Source organism: Corylus avellana, chromosome ca3 (genome assembly GCF_901000735.1).
Source record: "Corylus avellana chromosome ca3, CavTom2PMs-1.0".
NCBI classification, from domain to species: domain Eukaryota; kingdom Viridiplantae; phylum Streptophyta; class Magnoliopsida; order Fagales; family Betulaceae; genus Corylus; species Corylus avellana.
The window spans coordinates 31,918,251-31,946,109 of NC_081543.1; the positions used below are offsets into that span (position 1 = coordinate 31,918,251).

Here is a 27,859-nt window from a genome sequence, read left to right on the forward strand (position 1 = left end):
GGTGGCCACGGCCACCCCCGATACTCATTGAGGGTGATGACACTTGGGAGTGGTCAAGTCTCCCTTGATTATCAACAAGAGTGGTCTTGGCCACCTCCAAATGCCCCGAGGGTGGTCGCATTGCCCCCAACTTGAAAGAAAATAAAAATAATGCAATTTTATTTTTTGGAAGAACTTTGTCTATTCTTTTAGGAATAACTATTCCTCTTATTTTTTTAAAAAAATCTATTCTTACGAATATATTTCTACCTAACAAATAATGAGTATTTCACATGAATAGCCCTTTCATTTTAATTATCTATTTTGCGAACTAAACTAGACCATATGGTAGTGTATAGGGTAGTGTAGATGGGAATAAAGTTAGTGGGTATGTGCTTTTAGGCCGCAACCAAATAATGTTTGTCTACGTGCACACATGGTTTTAAAAAAGAAGAGTAGGGAGGATCAAATTCCCTCCAACCCATTGGGCGCACCCAAAAGACCAAAGCCGAAACAAACAAAAGCGACACCTCCCTCCCTCCCTCCATCCCATTCACTTGCCAATTCCCGAAAAAGCGAAGCCATAGCTCCTTTTTGTGTCTGCCAATTTCTCATTCTTCCTATATATGTTTACATAATAATTCCCCTTCGTCCCACTTCTTCCATCACATTGCGTTTTTTCTCTCTGCAATTCTACTCGGACGAACAAGTTGCACTTGGATTTTCCACAATCTGCTGCCTACAGGTTTGTGCTCTCTCTTTCTGTCTCTCTCTCTCTCATATCAATCATGCTAATTAATCAAGTGTTTTACAGTTTATGTGATCCAAGTAATTCATTCGTATTCAACTGAATGAGTTTTTGTGTTTGATAATTACAATTGATTCCGACTTCTTTTTTCTGTTATTTCTCCTACGTCCATCCAAAACTCACGTCGTTTTACAAGGAGTTGGCCGGAGATTTGTTCTCTGTTGAAAAGTATCGGTTGGGTTACATTAACGGTTACATATATGCTAAATTGGCTATGAAAGACAAAAGGGAGAATAATTAACGTGTAAGTGCAGTTTTCTGGGTAATGTAAACGTGAAGGTATGGTGAAAATGGAGACCAACGTGAAACAACCTGAAAAACGATCATTAGAGGTGTGTTTCTATGAGATTGAGCTTTGGTTTGATGAAATATGGTTATTTGTGCATTTTAGGGTCTCACATGGCACACACATCAAACAGGTGATTGAGGCTACGAAATTTGAGTATGTTTATAGTTTATGATCCTACAAACATGCTCCCAACATTTTGTGATCATTGGATGATCGTAGATTTAGGAGAAAAATTGAAATCGAAATCGATTTATCCCTTATTTTCCTTATTTTCTCGATAGAAACTCTTGGGTTCCTATCATTTGGTATCAGAGCATCGTTCCTGGAGACGTTCCGTTGAGTACTAAATTTTTTTCTTTTCTTTTTTTCTCCTCCTATAACGATTTCTGCTCCTGGCCTGTTGCTGTTCTCGCACTGCCGTATGAAGGTTGGGAAGCCGGGAGGTGGTGGTACGCCGCCTAGACGAACGGAGAAGAAATTTTTGGAGTAACAGACAAGGGTCTGTGCGATTGTGCGATCTGGGAGAAATCCAGGTTGCTGGAGAGTTCAATTGAAGAAGATAAAGAGTGTTTGGTTACGGTCTTAGACCAATCCAGGTGAACTCTAGCCCACCCCTATTCCATTCCAAGGATATCCTTATTCTCATTTAAAGCTTTGTGTTTATTCTGGTTTAATAGTAGATCTGCCCTGTTTGGATACGCTTAGATAAACCTTAGTCCGGATTCTGTTGTTCTGCGGATAGCTTATTCCAAAAAAAAAAAAAAATTGTATACATTACACGCGCGACCAAAAGCTGAGTGCTAGGAATTTTTGATTTAATAGCTTATTCTATGGCCTCCGGTAGTAATTCTCCACAACCGGAAGTAACTTCATTAGAGTTAGGGGTAGCAATTTTGACACAACCTGCAAATTTGATACGAATTTAACGGGTATTGAGTTTTAAGTTTATCGAGTTCGGATTTTAATCGGGTCTACCCGATTAAAATCCGATTAACTTTGTGTCTGGTGGGTAGACCTGTCAGACCCATTAAAAAAAAAACCTAAGATCTACTCATCGCTGCGAGAACAAAGAAAGAAAAGAAAACTTATTCTTTGGTGGGTCAACCCACTAGACCATTAAAAAAAAAACCTAAGATCTACTCATTGCTGCGAGAACAAAGAAGAAAAGAAAAATTGTTCTTTGGTGAGTCAAGTTTTTTTTTTTTTGTGCAGACACTCCTGCACACAAAAAAAAAAAAAAAGAGCAATTTTTCAATCTTTTGAGAGGAACACGGCCAGCACGCTGCACAACAGTTGCTTTATTCCTCACTTATGATCTGTTTTTTTTCTTACCTATTTTGTTTTGTTTTAGATGAGGCCCAATCATTCAATTCTTCCCTACATCTTTTTACTAAGCCCATTTATTCTCTATAGCAGCCCACAATCCGTTCACATTCCTGTTATACTACGTGTAGTTTAGGCTGGTTACATTTCTTCCTAAGCTACAAGTAGTTTAGTTTCCCCACTCCCCACCACCCGAAAAAAAAAAAAAAAAAAAAACTACAATTCCCACAGCCCCCCACCATGGTTGAATCTACAATTTTCATACAATTTTCACAGCATCCACACCTCTTTGTTCAGATCCCAATCACCATTTATTTTTCCACCATTCTGATCATCCTAGCGTGGTATTGGTATTCCAACCTCTCATTGGAGACAATTATCAAATATGGAGTCGGGCAATTATTATGGCTCTTAGTGCCAAGAACAAGATTGAATTCATTGATGGAACCATCTCTTCACCAACGGACTCCTCTCAAGATTTTCCACAATGGAGTCGGTGTAATAATATGGTAAAATCTTGGTTATTAAATTCTATTTCTAATGAAATTTGCACTAGTGTCATTTATTGCAATCTTGCTAGTGACATCTAGTTGGATCTTAAAGAGCGATTCTCTCAAGTGAACGGTTCTTGCATGTTTCAACTAGAGCAAGATATCAGCACTCTCAATCAAGGCACCATGCCTATCACCATATATTTCACAAAATTAAAAGGGTTATGGGATGAACTATCAGCACTTCGGCCTAGCCCTTCTTGCACATGTGGCGCACTAAAGCAAGGTCTGCAGGAACAACAATATCGGCGTACCGTTAAATTCCACATGGGTCTCAATGAGTCATATGCACCTATTTAGGGACATGTTCTCCTATTAGAACCATTACCTTCTGTCAATCGTGCATATGCCTTGGTCCTTTAGGAGGAATGCCAACGCAGCATTACCACTCCACCTACCGTTGAGGGCATTACCTTAGCTATAGAAGGCCACCCACCACCACGGAAGGACAACCGATCTGTTTTCCAGAAAAAGGAACGACCAAAATACACTTACTGCGGTTGTGACAATCATACTATCGAGCAGTGTTACCACCTTCATGGATTTCCTCTTACTCGCCGCAAGATTGACTCTGGCTCTATAATTGGCTCGGGCTTTGGTCCTAAGCTCCATGCTCAGCAAGTTTCCACTGCTAGCAGTTTACCTTTTACACATGGTCAATGCCAACAGCTTCTTGCAATTTTGAATAACGTCATTCCACAACAGTCCATTGCCCACCAAGCAGGTCGTACCGAATCATCTTTATCAGGCACGTCTTATGTCTTATCTGATGATTCATTATGGATCCTTGACAGTGGTGCAACTGACCATATGGTTTGTTCTCCCACTGCTTTAACACAGTCATATCCTGTTCATGGCCGTACTGTCCAATTACCTGATGGTTCATATGCTTCCGTTACTCACATTGGATCTGTGATTTTTTCTCCATCACCTTATCTCCGTGCGTACCCTATGTCAAACATTGCATTGTCTCATTATTTTTTCTTCTAACTTTTGTTTCATTCAAGACCTTCACTCGGTGAGGATGATTGGTCTAGGCATTGAGCAAGATGGCCTATATTTCTTCAGCAACATGAGATCCGCACGGTGTCAAGTGGCAAAGCCTCACAACTATGGCATCGCTAACTAGGTCACCTCTCCAATAAAGTATTGTCATTCTTTTCCACCAATGTATCTGAAATTTATAGTTTAAATTCAGAACAATGTCTTGTTTGTCCTCTAGCAAAACAAACACGGATTCCATTTCTAATTAGTCAAATTTCTTCTACTGCACATTTTGAATTAATACAAATCGATATTTGGGGTGGTTATCGCACATCTTCCATTAATGGGCCACATTATTTCCTTACCATTGTGGATGGCTATACCAGATGTACATGGGTTTATTTGATGCAACATAAATCTGAGGCTCGCTCTCTTCTACAATCCTTCATTAATCTTGTTGAGAACCAATTTTCAACTACCATCAAAATTATTTGTAATAGCAATGGCCCTGAATTCACTATTCCATCATTTTGTGCTAGCAAAGGCATCATCCATTAGACCAGTTGTGTCTCTACTCTACAACAAAATGGAGTTGTTGAACGCAAACACCGTCACCTCCTTAATATGTCTCGAGCCCTACTCTTTCAAGCCCACTTGCCCACTCGTTTTTGGGGAGATGCTATCTTAACTACTGCCTATTTGACCAATAGAACTCATACTCCCCTCCTATCTGGCAAAACTCCAAATGAAAAGTTACACAACTCAAAACCTCAATACAATCAATTATGAGTTTTCGGTTGTTTGTGCTTTGCCTCCACCCATTCCCAAAATCCATCAAAATTTGACCCTTGTGCCATACGATGTGTCTTCCTTGGTTATCCGTATAGCCAAAAGGAAAATTGTTTCTATGATCTTGACCACCACAAAACCTTCATCTCTCGTGATGTTCTTTTTTATGAAGATTATTTCTCCTTTGCCCAAACCACCCCTAGACAATCTTCACAGGTCTTACCTATTCATTGTGATCTTCTCAATGATGTCCCTACCCACTAGTCACCTGTCATTGAAACTTCGGTTGCCCCTTCCAACACTCAGACTACCTTTTCCCCACCTCCGATCCCTCAGCGATCCACTTGGTCAACCCAGCAACCTGCATACTTGCGTGATTTTCATCTTGCACAGGCTTTACCGTCTCATACCACCCAATCATCTAAATTAACGTTGGTGCTTTCCTCTGGTACCCCTTACTCTCTTGACGATTTTTTATCTTATACATGTCTCTCCAACCATCATCGTGCCTTTACTGTTGCTATTTCCCTTGCACAAAAGCCAAAGTCTTTTTTGCAGGCTATGTAGGATTCCAAGTGGTGTGATGCTATATGTGTTGAGGTGGATGCTCTAGAGTTGACTCAGACCTAGACTCCGACTCCCCTTCCAGTCGGAAAGAAACCCTTTGGATGCAAATGGGTTTACAAAATAAAATATCTCCCAGATGGTTATGTGGAATGATATAAAGCTCAATTAGTGGTAAGGGCTACAACCAACAAGCTGGCATTGATTATACAAAGACCTTTGTTCCTGTCGCTAAGATGGTCATTGTCCGCTCTTTCCTTGTCCTTGCCGCCTCCTGCAGATGACATTTGCATCAACTTAATGTCAACAACGCCTTCCTTCAATGTGACCTTGACGAATAAGTCTACATACACCTTCCTCCTAGTTTTGGACTAAAGACTAGAGTTTGCGAACTCAACAAATCTCTATATGGGCTTAAACAAGCTTCAAGACAATGGTATGCAAAACTCTCTTCCACTCATTAATGTAGGATATAAATAATCCAAGGTAGACAACTCATTATTCGTCCGATCCCACGAAGGTAACTTCACAGCTATTCTTGTATATGTAGATGATATTATATTGGCAGGCAACAACTTGGAGCAGATTCAAAAACTCAAGAAAAATTTGGGTGGCCATTTCAAACTCAAAGATTTGGGCAACCTGAAGTATTTTCAGGGTATTGAAGTGGCCCGTTCAAAGAAAGGCATCTTTCTATCACAAAGAAAGTATGCTTTTAAAATACTTGCAGATACTAGCTTTCTTGGTGCCAAGCATAGCTCTTTTCCCATTGAGCAAAATTTATCTCTCAGTAAACATGATGGAGACCTCATTGCAGATCCTTCGTCATATCGTTGACTAGTTGGTAATATGATTTATTTAACAATTACCAGACCAAATTTGGCCTATGCAGTGCACGTGTTGAGTCAGTTTATAGACAAGCCACACACATATCTCATTCGGAAAAAGCAGCAGGATGGCGTAATTCAAACTTTTCAGATACCTACCACTCAACAACCCGCTGATCTATTTACAAAGTCGCTAGGTTCAACATAGTTCCGTTACTTACTTGGCAAATATCCACTCCAACTTGAGGGGGAGTGTTAAGAAAGTAAATATGTGCAACGATCATTAGTCGATTATGGAAGGCAAATCCCCAACCAACAACATTAATTTGCAACATGTCCCCAACCAACCATATTAATTTACTAGGACTATGTGACCCATACTTTATGTATAAATACCCCATCGTGTAAATCGATTTACATCAAGTAATACATACTGAGTTTCTTTTCATTCCTATCTCAGTAGCCATGTTTAGTTTTTATCAGAGTGAGACGTAAAAAAATAAATAAATAAAAAGAATTTCAGAGCAAAATCAGGTAAAATACCATCAAAATTGGTTTCGCTGGAGGTTGAAGAAGATATGAGAAAAATCAAACCTACTTGATTTTAATAGCGCGTGTTGGACACGTTCCATCACCATGGAGGCATATGTCTATTGTTACTAGCAAGCCGAACCTGTAGTGCAGCGTGGTGCACTACACCGCGCAGCATCGTGCGTGGTCATGGGGTTATGCGCACCTCCCTGCCGGATTGCTGCATAGATTTGTAATAGCCTTGGTGGCGACTTGTTTTGATTGCCATACTATTCGGCGGCGGAGGCTGAGGCAGCCATGTGTAAGTAGGGCGCGGCTGGACTTGGTTGATGAGAAAGAAAATTTCGGGTAAAGTAACTTAAGCTCAGGTAGGGAATTCTTAATCCGAATCAATTTGATCAATTTTTTTAAAATAAAAAGAAAAGGGAAAAATTCTCTTTATCCCCCTGAAGTTTCAAGAGTTTTTCAATTCGAACCCCAATGTTTAAAAATTGGCAATGTACCCCCTAATGTTTCAAAAATTTGCAATTCAAACCCTCAATTACTAATTCCTGTCTAATTAGGCAGAAATCATCCTACGTGCGTCTCACGTGAGATTTTGATGCCCTCTATTCCAATTTTGATCTCATTAAAACTTATGAAATTATGTAATTACCCTCATTAAAACCTATGAAATTGAGGGTAATTTAGGGTAATTACTAGGGGTGGGCAAAACCCGCCCCGAACTGCCCTGTCTTGCCCGGGTTTCATGTGTTTTTTTGTGGGTTCGGGTAGAATTCTTTCAACCCGCGCGGGTCGGGTCTGGTTGTGGGTTTTAGATGTTTTTCCATGCGGGTACCCGACCCGACCCGACCCAACTCGCCCACATAACTATAAAAAGAAAAAAACCCTAACCCTACTCTAAGCCTCTCTCTCTTTTCTTCAGCTGCCGCCTCCCCTTTTCTCTCCCTCTCACTCTCTCGTCTCCCTTGCTCTCTCTCGTTTCCCTTGCTCTCTCTAGTGGGTTCTCTCTTTCTGCCTCTCGTCTGCTTCTCTCTAGTCTACGCCACCGCTCCACCTCCTTAGACCACTGCTGCTGCGCCGCTCCCACCTTGACAGACCACGATCTTATCGATCCAGGTTTTTTTTTCTCTTTATAGACCTCTTTCGTGAATCATTCTTTGGTTTTGATGTAGGGTTGTGTATGTTTGTTTGTTTCTTGGGGTTTTGTGTTTATAGGTTTTAATCGTTTGATGTAGGTAGTGTTTGTTTCTCGGGGTTTTGAGAGGATCTGACGAAAATGGAGGAGAAGAAAGAGGATCTGGAAAAGCACCCGCAATACCCGCCCCGATTCGCCCCGCAATACCCGAACCCGCGCGGGTACTGTTGTCTGTGCTCGGGTGGCAGGTTGAAAATTTCAAACCCGAAGGGTGCGGGGCGGGTTGGGGAAAATGCCAATACCTGCCCCGTCCCGACCCGTGCCCACCCCTAGTAATTACGTAAATTAAAACCTATGAAATTGAGAGTAATTACGTAATTTTATGGGTTTTAATGAGGGTAAAATTGGAGTAGAGGGCATTAAAATCCCAAGCGAGACGCACGTGGGATGATTTCCATCCAATTATAAGGAAATTAGTAACGTAAGGTCTGAATTGAAATTTTTTGAAACATTAGGGGGGTACATTGCTAATTTTTAAACATTGGGGTTCGAATTGAAAAATCTCTAAAACTTCAGGGGGTAAAATGAATTTAACCAAAAAAAAAAAAAAACCTTGCCCAAATTGGCTCAGAGGGCTCGCAGACTGACCCATGCGGGTCAACCCGGAACCATCTCAGACTTGTCAAATAAAGGCCCAATCCAAGAAATAAAAATAAAAAAATCCAGCTTCACACTGTTCTTCATGGCAGTTTTTTTAAAAAAAATTGGAACTTGCATGTGATTATTCTGTGAGTTTATGATTGGAATTTTGTATGTAATAACATGCATAAAATGGATGACATATATTAAAACTCTTGGATTTTTTTTTTTTTTTTTTTGTGTTTAAATCCAATGTGTCTTGAAATAATTTTTTTTTTTTTTTAAAGAAATATTGAAATATGCCGTTATTTGTGATTTTGAATGCATGTTGGTATGCCTAGAACTATATAGTGACTGTTGAAGCAACTTATAAATAATTAACCCATAGATAGGTGTATCCTCTTTATATACTATGTTCTACTATATATATATATATATATATATATATATATAGATTCAAAATAGAAATAAAGTATTTGATCACAAAATATGTGTATCACAAAAAGTATATTTATCAAAGTTCATAAATACATGCAAAGACTGATATATCAATAAGGTAACATGTAGGTACTAGTACAAAAAGAAACAAAAATACAAAAAGCAATGTTTAAAATTCCAGCCTACGCTCTTTTAGAGTACTAAATCATCAACATCAAGTATTGAATCTAAATTGAAGTTCTTAGTGATTTTCTTTTCAATATAGACAACTAATTTATTTGTAAGAAACGCATCTTCCATTTTGTTGAAACCTACCAAGTGATAACTTTCAAATTCAAAGAAACCCTAGAATTAAAAACAGGCATCGCGAAATCTTGTGTTAACAACTTTTATAGCTGAAAATGCTTGTTCAGTAGTCATTGTAGACGCTAGAAGAGTTACAACAAGATGATTAATTTATCAATAATATGGTATGTCTTTGATTTTTCTATCTCTATTAAACCTTGACATAATTCTTTAAAAGAAGACAAATTTTGTAATTTTGGATAATTATGCACATCAAGTTTAAAGTATTTCAACTGAAATATCAAATTAAATTTTTCTTGCTCACAAAAATCAAGAAAATAATTTCTCTTCGCAAGATTACATTTATCATCAATTTTAAAGAATTTATAAGCATCATACGGATCCAAAGTTGAGTTAAATGTCATAAGTTTCATCGCCTTTTCACCAAATGTACTATCAAACTCTTGTAATTGAAAGTGTTTGGTAATATTAAATATCAAAATGATAATGATGTTTCACTATAATGTGATATCATTCATGACGACATTGACCTTTAATAGAACGAGCACTTAAATCTAGAATGCCAATTTCAAATTGCTTGGTGCAAGAGACGACATCCTTAAGAAAATTATTACAATCATTATCTCTCAACTTTTGGATGAGTGATTTTGTAGTAGAAACTAAATGAATAAAATTCGAGATGTTTTGAAATTTTTGCTGCAAAAATTGAAAAAAAAAAAAAAAAAAAGAAAGAAAGAAGAAGTACTACCCATGATTTCCTTCATTATAAAGAGAAAACCTTCAATCTGGATGGGCTTTACAGCCTCCAATTGAATTTTGACACCTCAACTAATTACGCTAAATAAAATGTAATTGAAAACACCAAATCTTTAAAATAAATCAACCTATCGACAAACCTTCTTTCTTCCCATTCATTTTGATGCCACCAGTGTTACCCTTAAACAACCCACAACCTCCTCCCCCGAACGCCGCTGCCGGAATCCTCTGAAGGCCACTAGTTAGTTTGTTAGGATTAAAATTTCCTAGTGAGAATGGTTCATTTTGTCTATATCTATGTTTTGTCTGATTAAATCATGGACAATTTAATCTCCATTTGGTCTTTTACAATCGTCTATTTTGTTTGATTAGCTTTGTGTTGTTTGCTGTTTCTTGGCTGAGTTTTAATGGGTTCTTGAATTGTAGAGATAATGTTTGCAAAGTTTGTTGGTATTTAGCTTTTGCTGTTTATATATAGAGGGTAGTAGTGGCATCTTTGTTTGTTGGTTTTTTCTTAGAAGATTGAAAATTGTTATTTTTGTATAGTTGGGTTTGTTTTGTAAAGTTGCTTTCAGGCAACTTGAGTTCTAGTAGGTGTCCTTCTGGAGAGACTTTGTAATTGATGAAAAAAAAATCCATTCATCTAAAACAAATGGGTGGAGGAGGCAGATGCGGTGGTGTGGTGGCATTTGATTGATTTTGGCGGTGGTAGTGTGGTGGCCTCCGGTTGTAACGCTCCCAAAACTAGCCTTGACCAGCCTAGCAGGGTTACTAGCAATTACCCCAGTTTAACCAACTTGTGGTTAAATGGGGAACCGCCCCTCTAAGCATCATCAGAGTTAATGTGTAGGAAGATGAAATAAATCTGAGAAGTCTATAAATCATTACAGGGACAAGTATAATCCTCAAATTAAAGACATGGAGCAACTAATAATAGACTAAAGCAAACTTGATAACAACATGAAGATCTTAAGGCAAAGTCCATAGTGGCAACTGTACCACTTTTGGGTTTTAGAACTAGGCTTCCTATAAGAGTAATAACCGCGTAAGTCTAACGGCTTAGTAAGTAAACCTTACAATGGAGTATGACATGAGTCCATTATTATTAAGCAGAAATAAACATGCAATTTGGTAAACGTTGAAAAGAGGTGTTGTCTCCGTTAATACACCTTAAAAATATTGTTTGTTAAATAAAAGATTGATGCACTCCTGGCGGCAATGGCCTAAGTATTTTAATGTATAAAACTAATGCTTATAGGTCATAACTATCATATATGGTTTACCCGAAATATTATCCATTCTCAGCAAGGTTATCATTGTCCTGAGGGACTTGTAATATAATGTCGGTGCCCTAATCATTGTACGCTTTCGTCCATAACACTAGCAGTCTGACTGAGCCCGACCTCGGGTGGCCCACACTACTAATGATGTACATCCTGTAGTGACTGTTCGTTAAGGCTGCACCAGTCACGGAACAACCATTGGATACAAGGCTCATATAACACACACATTTGACCGTAAAATTAAGTCTATATAGTAAAGTTAAGACCATTATACCACATGTAGCGGTGTACCATGTCATACAATGCATCTTATCAACCAGTTATTAAGGCATTTACCAAGTTTTTACAAAAATATAGACATACTCATATCTTACGCGTGCTCAGTCAGCTGACATATCACACATTTTTAAGAAAAGTATTCGTAAGTGTTTACTTACCTCGTTTGATCACTCGAATCCTTCGACATCACAAATCCTTGCTATAACAAAACACGACTCATTGTCATAAGCAGTACTAGAGAACTCTACGATGTTCCATCTAACGAAAATGGCTGCTAAAACCTTTGGACCACATTTTGGGGTTAAGGGGGCATGTGTGACCTGCTCTCTGGGCGAGCGCTCGCTCCCTAAGGCGAGCATTTGGCCAGGGAGCTAGGGTTTTGGCCAGAAACTTCCAAATGTGTTTTAGGCTCCTATCTATAGCTATGTGTTGGTACTTTTCTTCCTTGGCTCAGAAATAGACACATGTATCGTAAGAAAACACATTATCAAGCAACACAAAGAATCAAAGAGGTGTTTAAAGCCTTTTGAAAAAATTTCTTGGTTTTGTAAGAACATGGATACAAGAGCTTGTCATAACATCTTTAAAGCTTGTAACATTAGGAGAGTATTAACAACATTTAGAAAAACATAAAAGAAGGATTAGGAAGTCACCTTAGAAGATAGCTAGAGCTCCAAACTTTCTTCTTTCTTTCTCCAAGCCTCTCCTCATATTAGGGTTAGGTTTTTTGAGGTTGAAGGTGGTTAAGGGTTGAGTAGCAAGGTTTATATAGGGGGTGGAGGTCTGCTTTGGGTCTAAAAAGTGGAGAATGGGTTAAAAATATTTTTCAGAGTTGACAACGAGTGCTCGTGTACTGTTCACACAATGGGTAAAAATGTTTAGGTGTACGATTGGGTTTTATTCAATGGTCTGAAGACTGGTCAAAGAGCACTCATGTACTGTTCACAGAATGGTTAAAAATGCTCAGGCGAACAATTGGGTTTTGCACAATGGGTAATACATAGTTCATGCGAGCACTCGTGTGGTCCCTAGGCGAGCGCTCACACTTAGGACAAGAGCAAGTGCTCATGTGGTCCCGGGGTGAGTGTTTGGCTAGTAAGGGTGTTTTTGGGGGTTTTTGCTTCAAAAAGTTCTCAAGGGATTAGGGTTATTTGAAGAAGCTTTAGGGCTCTTGGTTTAAGGCTTTGTTTTAAGGAATTATTAACCGGTAAGTAAGAAATCTTTAACCTTTTAAAACAGGTGTTTTGTCGGGGTATTACACCGGTGGTTTTTGTTGAGTGGGTTTAGGGTGTTGAATGGACACGACAAATGATGAGTACAATTTGTTTCCAAGGATTCAGTGTTTTCATGTCTATTGTATTTTATGTTTTTAGCAAATGTGTCAACCTTTAATTAGAGCTGTAAAATATGGGATTTACAACCTATTCGAATAGTAGGGGCTTTCAAAAATAAATATTAATTAGAATGCTATTATCATTTTATAAGCAACATTAGCATCCCTACGTTGAGAGTAAGTGAATCCTGTTCTTATAATATTTTTAAGCATTGAAGAGGTAGCAACATACATCCTTACTCGACTACAAATAGAATAAAATCGACTGGCCCAACGAGAATTACCAGATTGTTTTAAAGTGTCAATTTGGTTGTAGCTCATTTTCCAGTTTCAAGTTCATCAATAGCTAGATATGTGCAATTTGTGTTGTTTGAGGAGCTTGCAGTTCATTGTGACATTTACAAGAAGTACCAACCAACATTGATAATGAAATTTAGATTTGAGAAGAACTCACGAACAAAAAGTACTTCTCTTAATGCAAAAACTAATGCTAATTGTAATCAGTAAGCAAAATAACGAACATAATATGTACAAAGACAATCATTAAGACATAATTTATGCAATCATTTTTATTCACCATGCATATTATTTACACCATCATATCTTTGTCCACGAATAGTATGAATATTGAGACAATGACGAGAAAGAACAACATATATTTCATTCTTTAGAGTCAATGGATGTATCTTTAATATGGACAAGATCAAAAAGACATTTTTGTATAAAATCATATTTGTCAAAGGGATTAGATCCTTTAATGCAACATTGATAGAGGACCCATTCAAATCAAGTGAAGAGTGATTATGCTACAGGCATAGCTCGTGACTTCAAAGTCATCCATGGGTTGACTAATGAAAGCAAGAGCATCTACCAAATACTTTATTTTTATTTTTATTTTTTTTAAAAGTAATTGGCAGTAGACAAATTGCCATTTTTCATGGCTGCGAGTTGATATTAGATCAACGTTATTTGAGCTCATGACTATGAGGAGAACCACTTCTTCAATGTAAGCCGCACTTCACAAGAGGTAGTTAATCTGACGATATCCACCAAAACCACTTTGGACAAAAAGGAGATGGTGGCACTAAGACTCTGTTTGTTTTTATGGAAAATCTTTTATGGCAAAAAGGTTTTTCCTATTTTTCTGTGTTGGTATGATTGAAAATCTTGGTCAAACTGAAAATATTTTCGGTTGACTATGAAAACCTCTTTTAAGTTGCATAAAATGGTTTCATTTTTTTTTAAAAAAAAAATTTCTGCAGACACTTTATTTATTTATTTTTTTAAGTTTGAACTTCTGATTCTCGTATGTCTCGCAATTCATTCTTTGCCACCACCAAAGGTCGCCAGCCGTCACTGCCGCCATCTCCAATTTTTCGTACGAGCCAAACGCTGAAAAAGTTTTCAGCTGAAAATATTTTCTTATATCGAAATAAACAGAGCCTAAGAATGATCTAGTCTTGCTAACGCCAGATTGAGAATGCAAGATTGGGAATTTTGCCTAGTTTGATCTTGGAGGAAGAAAAGACGATAGTGGTAGAAGGTGGACGCGATAGACTTCCATCAATGTAGCTGAAGTTACCCCTGCAGTTAAGGGTTTTTTGTCCTTTCTACAGTAAGTAATTGCCTGTAGTGAGCTGCATTGTGAGGTTGCAAATGAGCTAAGGAATGTGTTTTTCCAACTTTTGGTGTGAATTGGGTTATGTCACGAAAGGTGAATAATTGTTTGGGGAGTTGGAGGGGACAATTGGGCAATCGGCTTGTGTTGCACATATGAAGGCTAATCCCATTGTGTGTGATGTTGTGTCTATGGCGAGAAAGGAATGCACACAGTTTTGAGGATCGTGAGAGTGGCGTGTTTGAGTTGAAGAAGTTGGCATTAAATACTCTATTCTCATGTGTCTATATTTTTTGATTTTTAAGAGCTTTGTAATTCTTTTTCTAATCAGTAGGGGTTACTTTGTATACTTCCTATGTACTTGGGTTGCGCTCCTCTGCGCATTTGATAATACATTTTACTTATAAAAAAAAAAATGGTTGATCAAATGGTGTAGATTAGTGAGTGATGTAGGAGTGGCTGGACCAAGGGTGGATGAATGAGATAGTGGTGGAGGAAAAGGAAAAGTATGTGGCCATTAGGATCAATTGATGCTAGTTTGATACCATAAAAGACTTTGACATGCACATGATGCAAAACTCATTCTCACTGCCATTGTTAAGGAGATGAGTTATAGTTTATTTCATAAGTGTATACATCATTGTCCTACAAGAATACAGACTCTATTTAAGTTACATTAGCAGATTACATGATTAGCAATATCAAGAACTTTTCTTATCGATCGACCAACGAGAGAGGTAAAAATCCAACCAAACCCCTTTGGTTCGGGTTGGTTGAAGAAAGGAAGTATTTTTAATGTGCATTCTAAGACATACAAGGTTGTCAACTATGAATGTAACTAAAACACATAAAGGGTGTTTCTCAGGGATATTGGAAGATCTTGGTTGGTTGCCTCATCTTATTCTTTTTGTCAAAAGTTGGATATAAATGGTAACCAGTCATTTTCAATCCAAGGTAGGTGCCTAGGGCCGGTTATTATGTGTATTCAATGAGGGGATGAGATTCCAAATACCTTGTGTCCAAGCATTTGGTCTGTCCTTTTTGGTGCTTTACCTGGACATGTACATTACCAGAACATGTTAATTTGTACATGTCCAAGTGGCTGAAAATGATTTCTATCTCCATGTGTTTAATCTTTCTAGTAGCAGCACTACTTTTGGGTTGGTTTGGTACTAGTCCACCAAAAAAGTGTATTAGTTTTCTAATGCTCCGGTCCATATTGAAAAAACGAGTAATCCACTTGCTTATTTACTGTGCAAAGTTAGAGTGATTACACTGATCTGACTAGCATTTTCTCAAGTTTTATCCACTTATTTGCATTTTATCTGCATGTTAATGAGGAAGAAGGAATTGTTTGATTGGTTGGGCCAAAAATGAGCATGTGGAAGACAAAACATTCAAAGGAAATAATGAGTTTGTGCATTTGGTGTTGTTATCCTCATGCCGAACAAACTACTCAATGGGAAATGTAGTAGTGGGCCATGTGGTCCTGATGGGGTATGGGGACAGCAGGACAATTTAATTGGCCAAGGTCAAGCCAGTTGACATCTTTTTCCGACAGTTCGGCTATACCTTGTATTCACTCCTTCATTATAAATTGAGGCTTGCTTCATTGCTTGCGGTGGACAATTATGTGCTGTTGTTTGAATGTAATAATATATATGTAACGGTCAGTTTGAAACGAACGTCTCTCTTTTTTTTATTTTTCTTACAAAATTTGAAGAATAAGAAAGAAAAATAGAAAACTGCACTTGAATGCATTGATTTTTTTATTGACTTTAGAAATAAAAGCATGTTGGATTACTCAATGCATTGATTTTTTATTGGTGAATGCTAAGGGTTTCTCTTGATTTTTTTTTTTTTTTTTTGTGTTCTCCTGATTTCGAGTTATGTTAGAAGTCACTTTTGTGTCACTCCAATAATGATGTGGCTTTTAAAATTACCGTTGGCATTATGATTGATTATTATTGAATTTTGATCAAAATGTAATTTTAAAAACCACCACATTCTTAGAGTGACACAAGAATTACTCCCTAATCCCACGTGAATTTTGTTTTGTGTTGTTTTGTTTTTTTAAATATGAAGGATTGAAGGGATAAGTTTTGTTTTTGTTTTTTTAAAAAACAATATACACGCACGATTAGTAGAACATTAGAAAGAACGGTAATATTTTTTTTTTTTAGTAAGTTGTTATAAGTTTTATTAGAAGGATCACTGTTAAAGTTTGAATTTGTAATTTAATAATGGGTTTGGTTTAAAGTCAGTTAAATTAGAATTAAGATTAAGATTTAATCAGTAAATCTATTTAAATGTTCTTTTGTCTTTCAGTAAAGACAAAATTAATGAATAATTAAACAAATTTTACTTCTTTTTCTATGCTCCACCAATTTAAATTCTTTTTTGGCTTGCATCAGCATACTTATTCAAACTTTAAGGTGGCTTGGTCAATGTGTTTTATTAAGGTTACTTTTACAGTATGTACTTTTTAATATTTTTTTATTACAAAGGAGGTCTCTCCTGGTAAATAGCAATCATATTGGTGATGCAATGTGTCTCTGCTACAGTAACATGCTTATCACTGCCTTCCGCCGACCTCATACGTTGTTGTAGTTGTTAGGTTTATATATTTATCATCCAATAGTAGGCCATTTCTCATTACTATCTTTACAAATAGAATCAAAACTCCTTTCCTTTTCCTTAGTTTCCACAACATTCCAATCTCCACCCAACTTCACTTTATGAAAACGCCCTCTCTTAGGTTTTTTTTTTTTTTTTTTTTTTTTGGTAAGACTCTCTCTTAGTTTTTAACTTGCTCTAATAGTTTGCATTTTCGGGTGTTACGAAATTTCTTACAAATCAGCCTCTAAAAATAATATATATTCTTTAAAAATGTGAGAATTACAAGTTTTCTTAAAGTAATGCTAATCATAAGACTCATGTTTCTTTTGTGTTTTCTAAAAATTATTCTGACTTTTAAAATTACTATTAAATTTATGATAAATCATTATTAGATTTTGATTTTTTTTAGTTATTATTTTCTCTTTGTTATTTATTTGTTCTAGGGAAAAATGTAATTTACTTGATTTACAATTAGTTTTTTGTGGTATTAAAATGAATTCAGAGGTCTCTGAAGTAGGCAAACAATTTTTTTTTTACTTGGTATAGTCAAATTCTATCGACTAACTTAATAGATTCAATTAGCGTGACATGTGTCCTATTTAAATCAGTGTTATACTAACGAAATCTGCTAAATAGTACACGAAATTTGACTTTAAAAAGCTCTTTTTTTTTTTTTTGGGTGCATACCTCAAAACTTTTAACTTCATTTTAATACCACAAAAAAAAGTAACTTCATTTCTCCTTGGTTCTATTGTCAATCATCTCCGAGGGTTTTATCTTTGGGGGTGGGGGGGGTGAAACTGAGACACCCTTTAGAGCTGGGCTTACCCAAAGAGGCGTGTGCAGTGCGGCACAGTAGGGAAACTTTATCTAAGGCAGCGTCATTGGGAGTTATAATGATCTGTCACGGAGTAGTAAGATATAGTAGTTTAGTTAAATACATGGGCAAAATGTTGACGAGCATAAGCCAAGAACCAGTTTTCTTCCTAGTTTCATCATAATCCCTTTGTATTACTAACTGCATGGCTGGAAGGCTTTATGTGCCCAATAAAGTTTCCACGAGGATTCTGTTGTTTCCTTTCTTTTTCTCTCTGTACGTTAATTGTCCGCCATTCAGATTCTGGGGATTTCCTTGTCTCTCCCTCCCTGTCTCTATCTCACAACCTCGGTGGCTGCCTGGCTGATGTGATGAGGGACAGTTCTGGTTCAACCCCATCTGCAAAGATTGGAACATTGGGTTATGAATAGGTGAGACTCGGTTTTTTGTTTTTTTGACGGAATATTGGTTGGTGTTTCCTGGATTCGGTGGGTTTATCTTGTTGGGTGTTTTCTGAGGTGGGTTTTAACTTTTACGTGCTTGGGGATGATGGAGCATACTGGTATTGTGTAGTGATGTTTTCTCACTCTTTCTGAGGCTTTCAATCTTTTCTTCATGCAATGTGTTTGTTGTTTTGTCCGAGTGATATACTCTTTCGACTATGGGACTGAAGGAGCAAGAAATGGCACCAGCTACTGCAGGGGCTGTTGATGCTTTGTCGTATTTGATTTTTGTGAAAATGGGTTTTCGAGTTTCTGGGCTTAATAGCCAAGACGCAGTAGTAGACCCCATATGCTTGCCTCGTGCAATTCTGTGGATCCCATTATCTGAGTTATCATTTTCCTCTCTGACTTACTGCTATGTGGTTTCTATTTAATTTGATGTATCTTCTACAGAGGCTTATCATTTTTTATCCGTCGGTGATTAGTGAAATTTATGCTGCAGTAGAAATGTTTATTACTCTTGATTTAGACCTAGCGGTTATCTTAGTACTTGATTGGGGAATATTCAGAACTTTGTGTGGATTTTTGTGCTTACTGAAGACTTAATTTATTTTGAACAAAATGTAGGACATACTGAAAGCCTCAGTGCTCGTAGATTTGGTATTGAAGGTTGGTTTTTAGAGTGATCATATGCCTGGAAACACGTACAACGATAATTCAAACCATTCGGAAAATCGTGTAGCGCGGCTCGTGAGAATACGAGAGCTAAGGAAAAGCAAAAGGGCCTCTCATTCAAATGAGGCAGCTGATAATGATAATAGGGGGAGTGAATCACTTGAGCATGACCTGCGTTTAAGAGAAGGCGAGAACGGGGGAGTTTCCTATGAGAATGGGGAAGTTTCCAGTGCTGAACAATTCTCTGATAGAGCTGGAGCTGCGAGGTTGCTTTCTGAGGGATGTGAAAGGCAAGATGAGAAGCCTTTCAGACAACGACTGTTGGTGGTGGCTAACAGGCTGCCAGTCTCTGCAGTTAGGAGAGGTGAAGACTCATGGTCGTTGGAGATAAGTGCTGGGGGTCTAGTCAGTGCTCTTCTAGGTAAGTGGTGGCTGGACTCCACATTGAATATTTGGGCCAATTGATGTCTTCGGTCATTCTGCAAACATATCTGTTTCTCCATGTTTATCCTTATTATGATTTAAGAAGGCTGGATTCGCTGGATTCCAAAGTGACAGTTCGCTCTTATTTTAGTTTATTTTATAAATTTGGTCATTTTGTCCACAAAGAGGAATCTAATGCATACTTGATGGTTTTTTCAAAGGCGTGAAGGAGTTTGAGGCACGATGGATTGGTTGGGCTGGTGTAAATGTGCCTGACGAGGTTGGACAGAAGGCACTTACAAAAGCCTTGGCTGAAAAGGTACAAATTTCTGTATTTGGATTGGATTCTTTTTTTTTTTTTGTTGACTTTTTGTAAGTCATGCTTTACTTTAGCCTTGTTTCATTAATGGCTTACACATAAGGTTATGGCATATATAATCAATAATAGGTTAACTTTTTATCATGTGATGCTTTTTACGATGTATTGCAGAGGTGTATCCCTGTATTCCTTGATGAAGAGATTGTCCATCAATATTATAATGGCTATTGCAACAACATTTTGTGGCCCCTTTTTCACTACCTTGGCCTTCCACAAGAAGATCGCCTTGCCACCACCCGAAGCTTCCAGTCTCAATTTGCTGCATATAAGAAGGCAAATCAAATGTTTGCTGATGTGGTAAACAAGCACTATGAAGAGGGTGATGTTGTTTGGTGCCACGATTACCATCTTATGTTTCTCCCAAAATGCTTAAAGGAATATAACAGCGAAATGAAAGTTGGCTGGTTTCTCCACACCCCATTTCCCTCTTCTGAGATTCATAGGACATTGCCATCTCGGTCAGAACTGCTGCATTCAGTTCTTGCTGCTGATTTGGTTGGGTAAGTTTTTGCTGCATTCTGCACAAATGTTCAATAGTATGTCATAGCTTTTACCTTTCTTATTATGGTTGATAAAGTGGTGCCACTGGACATTTGGCAAATCTTGTAAAGTTGTCAAAATTTATATCCTTTATATCTAGTTTGCCTTGAGAAAGTATCTCTTGTTTCCATTTACAAATTTTTTGCATTTGATATTGGTTCTATTCACAGTATATTTCTTTCTTGTGTGGCTGCTGGCACCTACTTTTTTTGCTTTCTACCAAAAATGAAATCTACTTTCAAAAAAATTGATGCATGAATTATGGGGAAGAAGAAATGAGTTTCAAATCTGAATGTGAGGGAGGAGGAAATTGGTCAAGATTCTCACTGAAAATGGCTATGTTCATAATTTGCATAGTTTTAGCTGCTCAAAGTTTAAGCTATGGATATTTTATTTACCTACTTAAATATGGATGTTATAGATATATTCACTAAGTTCTATCTAGTGAATTTGTTGATCAAGTTAGCATTGTCATTGAAGATATCGAAATTTCAGTTGGAGTGCGCTATTTCAGCTCCAACTTTTCCTTCATCTACTTGATCCCTTATATTTTTGTGCGTCCAATTGCAATGCAATATGGAGATGATGCAGCAAAAACTGGGCAGAATAGGATTACCTTATGTAGATTTTATACATTGACGGCCTCATCTCCTCTTGCCTGTTGACATTAGATTAAGTGTGATTAATCCCTTTGCTTTGTTGAACCAATGTCTAAATCTGTTTACGGGCTGAGATTCTAAAAGATCTGGTCTGTATAGAGTGTTTGCTTGTTACAATGTCTCCACAGTTAGGTGCGTCACAATTTCTCTCTTTTTGACCTGATTATCGCTTAGGTTAGATTACTGTCATTTGAAAATATCTTAACAAAACTATTCATCCACAAGGAAAAATACAAGATAGAACTGGTATTTGAAATGACATTGCTTAGTATACTCTATAAGTATGAAGTGTTGCTCATGTTTGGATCACTGTTTGGTTTCAAGATACATGCATTGAAATATTTTCTTTTAGTTACTTGAAATGTTCTGTAACCTGATCTGTGTATCAAAACTAACAGGTTCCTTCTCATATTTCTTGTATTAATCTTTTTTATTCTGCTTGTATCTTGATATTTAAAGTATGCATAACCTAGGTGGGTAATTTTATCTTTCAGTTTTCACACCTATGATTATGCGCGGCATTTTGTTAGTGCTTGTACTCGTATTCTTGGACTTGAGGGTACACCTGAAGGTGTTGAGGATCAGGGGAAGCTGACTCGAGTAGCTGCTGTATGTTTCTTTTAAATCTTCCAGTTGATCCTCCTTGCCTTAATATCTGTATCTGATTCATCAAAATTACTTGTTATTTTTTGTTGTTGCTTGAATTTTTAGCACATTCACTATTAAGCCTGTTCTAAACTTGATATAGTTATTTAATTCTTTATTTGTTTCTTCAGTTTCCAATTGGGATAGACTCAGATAGATTTATACGTGCACTTGAGACCCCTCCAGTTCAGGGACACATGAGAGATTTAACAGAAAGATTTAAAGGCCGAAAGGTACATTTTTACTTTAATTAAACTTAATTAAAGTCAGTCGTAGTTGTAAGTTAATTTGACTAGTTTGATATTCCAATATTCTCATATTATACTTGGTCTAAAGTATGCCATTTTGATTTAAATTACAGAACTTTTGTCCGAGTTTTAGTTGATGGCAATATATTGAATCAACTCAATGATGTTACCAACTTATCTTAGCTCCATTATGTTTCTAAGGAAAATGGATACTAATATTGTTTCAAAGTGCTGATTCCATCTATGGTGTTAATCTGTGGGTCATTTTTCATGCTGGATTGAGGTTAAGCTAGGATATCTTTTTTAAGCTGTCTTATTTGTTGGACAACAGTTATTAATGTTATGAGAAATGGTGAATTTAATCATTTTACATATGATCAATTATTAATACGAGCTTGTACCCCGTCCAATGCACGGGTTGTTTTTAAAAATGACTGGATGGAAAAGAATAATAATAATTAGTGGATGTATAAATAACAGAAGAAAAAAAACAAAAAAGTTTCAAGCATGAAGCAAAAAAAAAAAAAAAAACCCTTCTATAAAGCTTTTAAAGAAAAAGAAAAGCATTGAGAGACCATTTACAACAACACAAATCTCAAGTCATTTTTCCATGCCCTTATCTTTGCATTCCCAAAATATCTTCATTTAAAATACTTTCAAAGAGAGAAGTTAGAGAAATTACACTAACTAATTTCCTTCTCCTCATTCAATTAACTAATTGGCTACCCAAAATAAAAATAAAAATAAAAATAAAAATAAAACTTTCATTAAATCATGGTTAAAAAATAAATGAATTATATCATTTCTCTTTCTTCTTTACTCAAAAGCATAAACAAAAACATAACCAATGAAATTCATAAGGTATAGGAAGAAGTCCAATCAAATAGAGCTTTTTTTCTTCCAACCATACTTTTGCATTATAAAGTTTTTTTTCTTCCAACCATATTTTTTCCATCTTTTTCTTATCTCATCCTACAAATTTAATATATCAATCATTAGATTTGCAGACTCTGGCGGATGGGCTTGCCCTCTAGATGGACATGCCAAAACACTTGTTTGTATTCATTAGGTTTTGTTTAGTGGTGTTCTGTGAGTGGTGTCTTGTGTCGGCGCGTGGGTGGCGCGTGAGTGTGGTCTGGGGTCAGCTTTAGGCTGTAACATGGCAGTAACGAGGAGGTGGTCGGTGGAATCCAAGGAGTTCGAGGTGCTGATTAAGGTAGGGGTTTCAGGGGTGAGGATTTTTGAGAGGAGCAAAAGACTTCACAAATCCATTTTCTTGAAGAAAGATGAGTTAGCTTGGTTAGTGAGAAATGTGAAGGATTTGGTAGCAGTGGACAATGCAGAAGTCTTTTGGGATCAGTCTAGAGCTGGGTATCCTAGAATTATTGCTCAGAAGTGTGCTAATAGGCATGGTTGCTATCTGACGTTGGAGGAGTTTGATGGAAGAAAAAGGTGTGGCTCGATCATTATTCCAGAAGGTAGGCGTGGGATAGGGTGGGATCGTTTCAGTGAGGAAATGCGAGTGGCAAACTTGTCTCTACGTGAACCTCAAGTGATTAGTGGGCACGGCGCAACCAGGGGAGAAAAGAGTGTAATGGAGGTTAAGGGACGCAGGAGCTATGCGGAGGCAGTGAGGTTATCGACGAAGCAAATTAAGGAGGGCTGTAATTCCGGCCAGGAACAGTACGAGAAGATGCAGAGGTGGCCGAAAAATGTTTCTGGTCTTATGGGAAAGAATACCCAAGAGTTGGGCAGGAAAGATTTGGCTTCAACAAAGACCATCATCTCGGAGAGGGCTCACGGCGATCCTGGAGTGATTCAGTCGAGGTACGCTCAAGTATCTGCAGAGGTTGGACGACAAGGCTCGATGGATGATGGGCGTGTGGGGTGTTCGTGTAGAGCTTCGGCGAGTAACCCACAAACACCGGCGATGGCGCAGGTATCGATGAAGGCTCCTGATCACACGACGGGACAGAGGGGGAAGGGGCACCATGCTGTTGGGCAGACCTACTCCAAGCTAAGTATCGAGCTCCTCAAAGCCAGGGACCTGCTGAAGCGTCTGCAACAAGAATGTGACGTGGGTATGATGCAGATCGACATGGCGCTCAAGTCTGAGGAGGGCAGTGGGCTTGGGCTTGGGCCAGCTCTTCAACCAGCGGATCAGAGGCAGCCTGCTTCGAAAGGGATTAAGGGGGCTGGGCTGAAATTTATAAAGCCCAAAAAATGGTGGAGGGTGAAGAAAACTCCGGTTTTTAAACATATAGGAACAGTGGGCTCGGGTCTGGGAGTTAATAACCCAGAAGGAGGAAATGAGGCTTGCACATCTTCGAAGAAGGAAAAGTTCACGTTCGGCTTGCGTTCTGGCTCAGAAAGGCCGGAAACTCCTTCGCTGGTGGTCGCAAAGGTCCCATCAGAGGTCAAGGGGGCTGAAGAAGTGTCCAAAGCGGTTGTCGGCACTGGAGGAGAGGATTCTACAAGTCCGGCGAGAGAGGCACTACCCACTGGAAAAGAGAAAGCGACGGTGACTTATAGGAGGAGGAAACGTGGGTCGCAGAGGTGGAAAACCGCAATGGGATCGCTAGAAGCCTCTTCTTCGGCTTTTGGGCAGGCGAAAGGAATATTGGGGTCGTGGCCGGGATCTACTCAGAAGGTGCCGGAGACACTATCCTCGCCGGAGAACACACAGGCGAATGTCCAGAGGGTGCCGGAGACGCAGCTTTCGCCGGAAAATGCCCAGAGCTCGCCGATATGTAGGCTGGAGACCGGAATCTGTCCAGAGAGTGCCGGAGAAGCTGGGGAAAGAGTTGCGACGTATGGGCAGGGGCAAGGGAGACTGGGGTCGAACCAGGTTTCAGCCCAGAGGATGTCGGAGATGCAATTCCGGCGGGAAAACACTCAGAACATGCCGATATGTATTGTGGAGAAGAGAGAGGGGGGGGCAAGTATGGGTGTGGGTAGTGATCAGCTCTGTGTGGAGATACCCTCTGGTCGGAATAAAGGGAAATTAGAGGGGAGCTGTTCCCAGGAATTCTGTCGGGGGGAGGCAAGCAGTACGAGTCCGCAATTATTTGGGGGAAAAAATGGAGTGGAATGTATGCCGGCAATGGAGCCTTTAGGGACTAGCTATAGCTTGGAAGAGGAAAGTATCTCAGATTCTGTTGGGATGGAGGAATTAGGGCCAGGTTTGATGCCTTCAAGTTGGGTAGTTAAAAATTGCCTTAATTTCTGCCCTAAAATTGGTATTTCAGATGAAGGGAAGACAGGGGAGTTGGAGCTGTTGTTCAACTCTATTGAAGCTTCTAGGATTCAGGGCGATGCTGATTTGGGAGGCCTCTTTGCCTATGTTCCAGCACCAACAGGATTAAAGGAGCTCAAGGATGGTGAGAGGGGCACGTTGGTGGATCATGAAGCTTAATATCGTAGCATGGAATGTGAGAGGGTTGAATGCCCTCAAAAAAAGGTTGCGTATTAGGGGTTTATTGAAAGAGTGGAAAGTAGATGTAGTATGTTTGATTGAGACGAAGATGGAGGATATTTCCCGAGAGGTGGTTCATAGTCTTTGGGGAGGCCAACATGTAGGATGGAAGTTTAAAGGGTCGAATGGTTTGTCGGGGGGGATGTTATTGATGTGGGATAGGAGGGTGGTGGAGTGTAAGGAGGAGTATGTGGGGCATTTCTCCTTGGCTTGCTCTTTTCAAAATGTGGAGGATAATTGGGAGTGGGCTTTTGGGGGGATTTATGGTCCGAATGAGGATGGGGAGAGAAGGGCTCTTTGGGAAGAGTTGGCTGGTTTGATGAATGTGTGGGAGGTTCCTTGGTGCTTTGGAGGGGATTTTAATATCGTTCGGTTCCCTAGTGAGCGCTCCAGTGTTTCTTACTATTCCACTGGCATGATGGATTTCTCGGATTTCATCTCAGAGAACAATTTGGTGGACATGCCTTTGATGGGGGGTCAATTTACGTGGTCTAATAATCAAGAAAATGAGAGCTGGTCTAGAATTGACCGTTTCTTGATTTCCTCGGATTGGGAAGATCATTACCCTGGAGTGTCACAAAGAAGACTTCAGCGCTTGATATCCGATCACTTCCCTTTATTATTGGATTGTGGGGCCCCTTGTGGAGGTAATAAGAGCTTTAAATTTCAAAATATGTGGCTTAAAGCTGAAGGCTTTGTTGATAAGGTTAGCTCTTGGTGGGGAACTTATTCATTTGAGGGTTTACCTAGTTTTGTGCTTGCAAAAAAATTGAAATCTCTCAAATTGGATTTGAAAAAGTGGAATGAGGAGGAGTTTGGGGACATTGGGAGAAAGAAAAAGGAGCTATTGGGAGGTATTCAAGAGTTGGATGAATTGGCAGAGGAAAGAGGGTTAGCACAGGAGGAAAAGGTCCGAAAGGTGGATATGGTGAGAGATTTGGAGAACACCTTGCTTTGTGAAGAAATCCATTGGCGTCAAAAATCAAGAACTTTGTGGCTCAAGGAGGGGGACCGCAATACTCGTTTCTTTCACAAGATGGCAAACTCTCACCGCAGGTACAATCGTGTGGAAGAGTTGCGTATCAATGGTGTTCTTTCCGATGATCCAGCTGAGGTAAAAGCTCACATTGTGAGTTATTATCAAAGCTTATACACGGAACAAAGCACGTGGCGACCTAGAATGGACAACCAGCCTTTTTTGTCCATAGATGAGGAGGATAATAGGTGGTTGGAAAGAGATTTTGAGGAAAAGGAAGTTTGGGAGGTGGTTAAAGGCATGGATGGTGATAAGGCTCCGGGTCCAGATGGTTTTTCCATGGCTTTTTTTCAAGCCTGCTGGGGTGTTGTCAAACATGATGTCATGGCGGTTTTTGCCGAGTTCCATCGTAGACGGCAATTGGTGAGGAGCTTGAATGCAACTTTTATTTCCTTGATCCCAAAAAAGGCAGATGCGGTGGAGATGAAGGATTTTCGGCCTATTAGTTTGGTGGGAGGGGTGTACAAAATTGTTTCTAAGGTTCTTGCTATTAGGATGAGAACTGTGTTGGGTAAGATCATATCATACTCTCAAAATGCTTTTATTGGGGGCCGCCAAATCCTAGATTCTGTCCTTATTGCAAATGAAAGTGTGGATAGTCGCATGAAGTCAGGGGTGCCCGGTGTTCTTTGCAAATTAGATTTGGAGAAGGCCTACGATCATGTGAATTGGGACTTTGTGTTGTATTTGCTGCGTAGGTGTGGGTTTGGTGAGAGGTGGAGGGCGTGGATGGAGTGGTGTATTACTTCGGTAAGATTTTCCATTCTTGTGAATGGTTCTCCGGAAGGCTTCTTTAATAGCTCAAGGGGAATTCGGCAAGGGGATCCCCTTTCTCCGTTACTTTTTGTGCTGGTTATGGAGGCCTTGAGTAAGATGGTGAATGTGTCGGTTGACCAAGGCTTTTTGACTGGTTTCTCGGTGGGAAATAGGGGGTTATCGGAGTTAGTGGTTTCTCACTCTTTATTTGCTGATGACACATTGATTTTCTGTGAAGATTCTATCGAGCAAATCCGGTATGTGCGTCTCATTCTTCTATGTTTTGAAGCTGTGTCGGGCTTGAGAGTGAATCTTGGTAAATCTAAAATTGTGGCTATTGGTGAGGTGGAGAACATAGGGGTTTTAGCTAATATTCTTGGGTGTAGTGTTGCCGACTTGCCGATGAAGTATCTAGGTCTCCCTCTTGGGGCGGGGCATAAGGATAAGGTTATGTGGAATGATGTGATCGAAAAAATGGAGCGTCAGATGGCAGGTTGGAAGAGAATGTATCTCTCTAAAGGAGGCCGTTTAACTCTCATTAAGAGTACGCTCTCTAATCTTCCGACTTACTTTTTGTCTCTGTTTCCAATTCCGATAAGTGTAGCTAAAAGACTTGAGAAAGTACAAAGAGACTTCCTATGGGGAGGGATGGGAGAAGAGCATAAGCTACATCTTGTAAATTGGGATCAAGTCTGTCGTCCCCTTCGGT

The 27,859-nt window shown here is 38.8% G+C and overlaps 1 protein-coding gene across 2 annotated transcripts in view; it reads left to right on the forward strand.

Moving 5' to 3' along the window:
- The first annotated feature begins 524 nt into the window (after positions 1 to 524).
- The window catches only part of LOC132173711 (alpha,alpha-trehalose-phosphate synthase [UDP-forming] 1), a 61,946-nt gene continuing 34,611 nt past the window's right edge, over positions 525 to 27,859 (forward strand). The window contains exons 1-6 of one of the 2 annotated variants that reach the window (XM_059585293.1): positions 525 to 724; positions 18,942 to 19,410; positions 19,634 to 19,731; positions 19,903 to 20,291; positions 21,485 to 21,599; positions 21,767 to 21,868. In XM_059585293.1, coding sequence (XP_059441276.1) covers positions 19,005 to 19,410; positions 19,634 to 19,731; positions 19,903 to 20,291; positions 21,485 to 21,599; positions 21,767 to 21,868 — 1,110 coding nt within the window. In that variant the 5' untranslated portion in view covers positions 525 to 724; positions 18,942 to 19,004. Of the gene's footprint in view, positions 725 to 17,872; positions 18,303 to 18,941; positions 19,411 to 19,633; positions 19,732 to 19,902; positions 20,292 to 21,484; positions 21,600 to 21,766; positions 21,869 to 27,859 lie in introns of those variants that run through there. The other variant, XM_059585292.1, reaches the window with a different exon arrangement.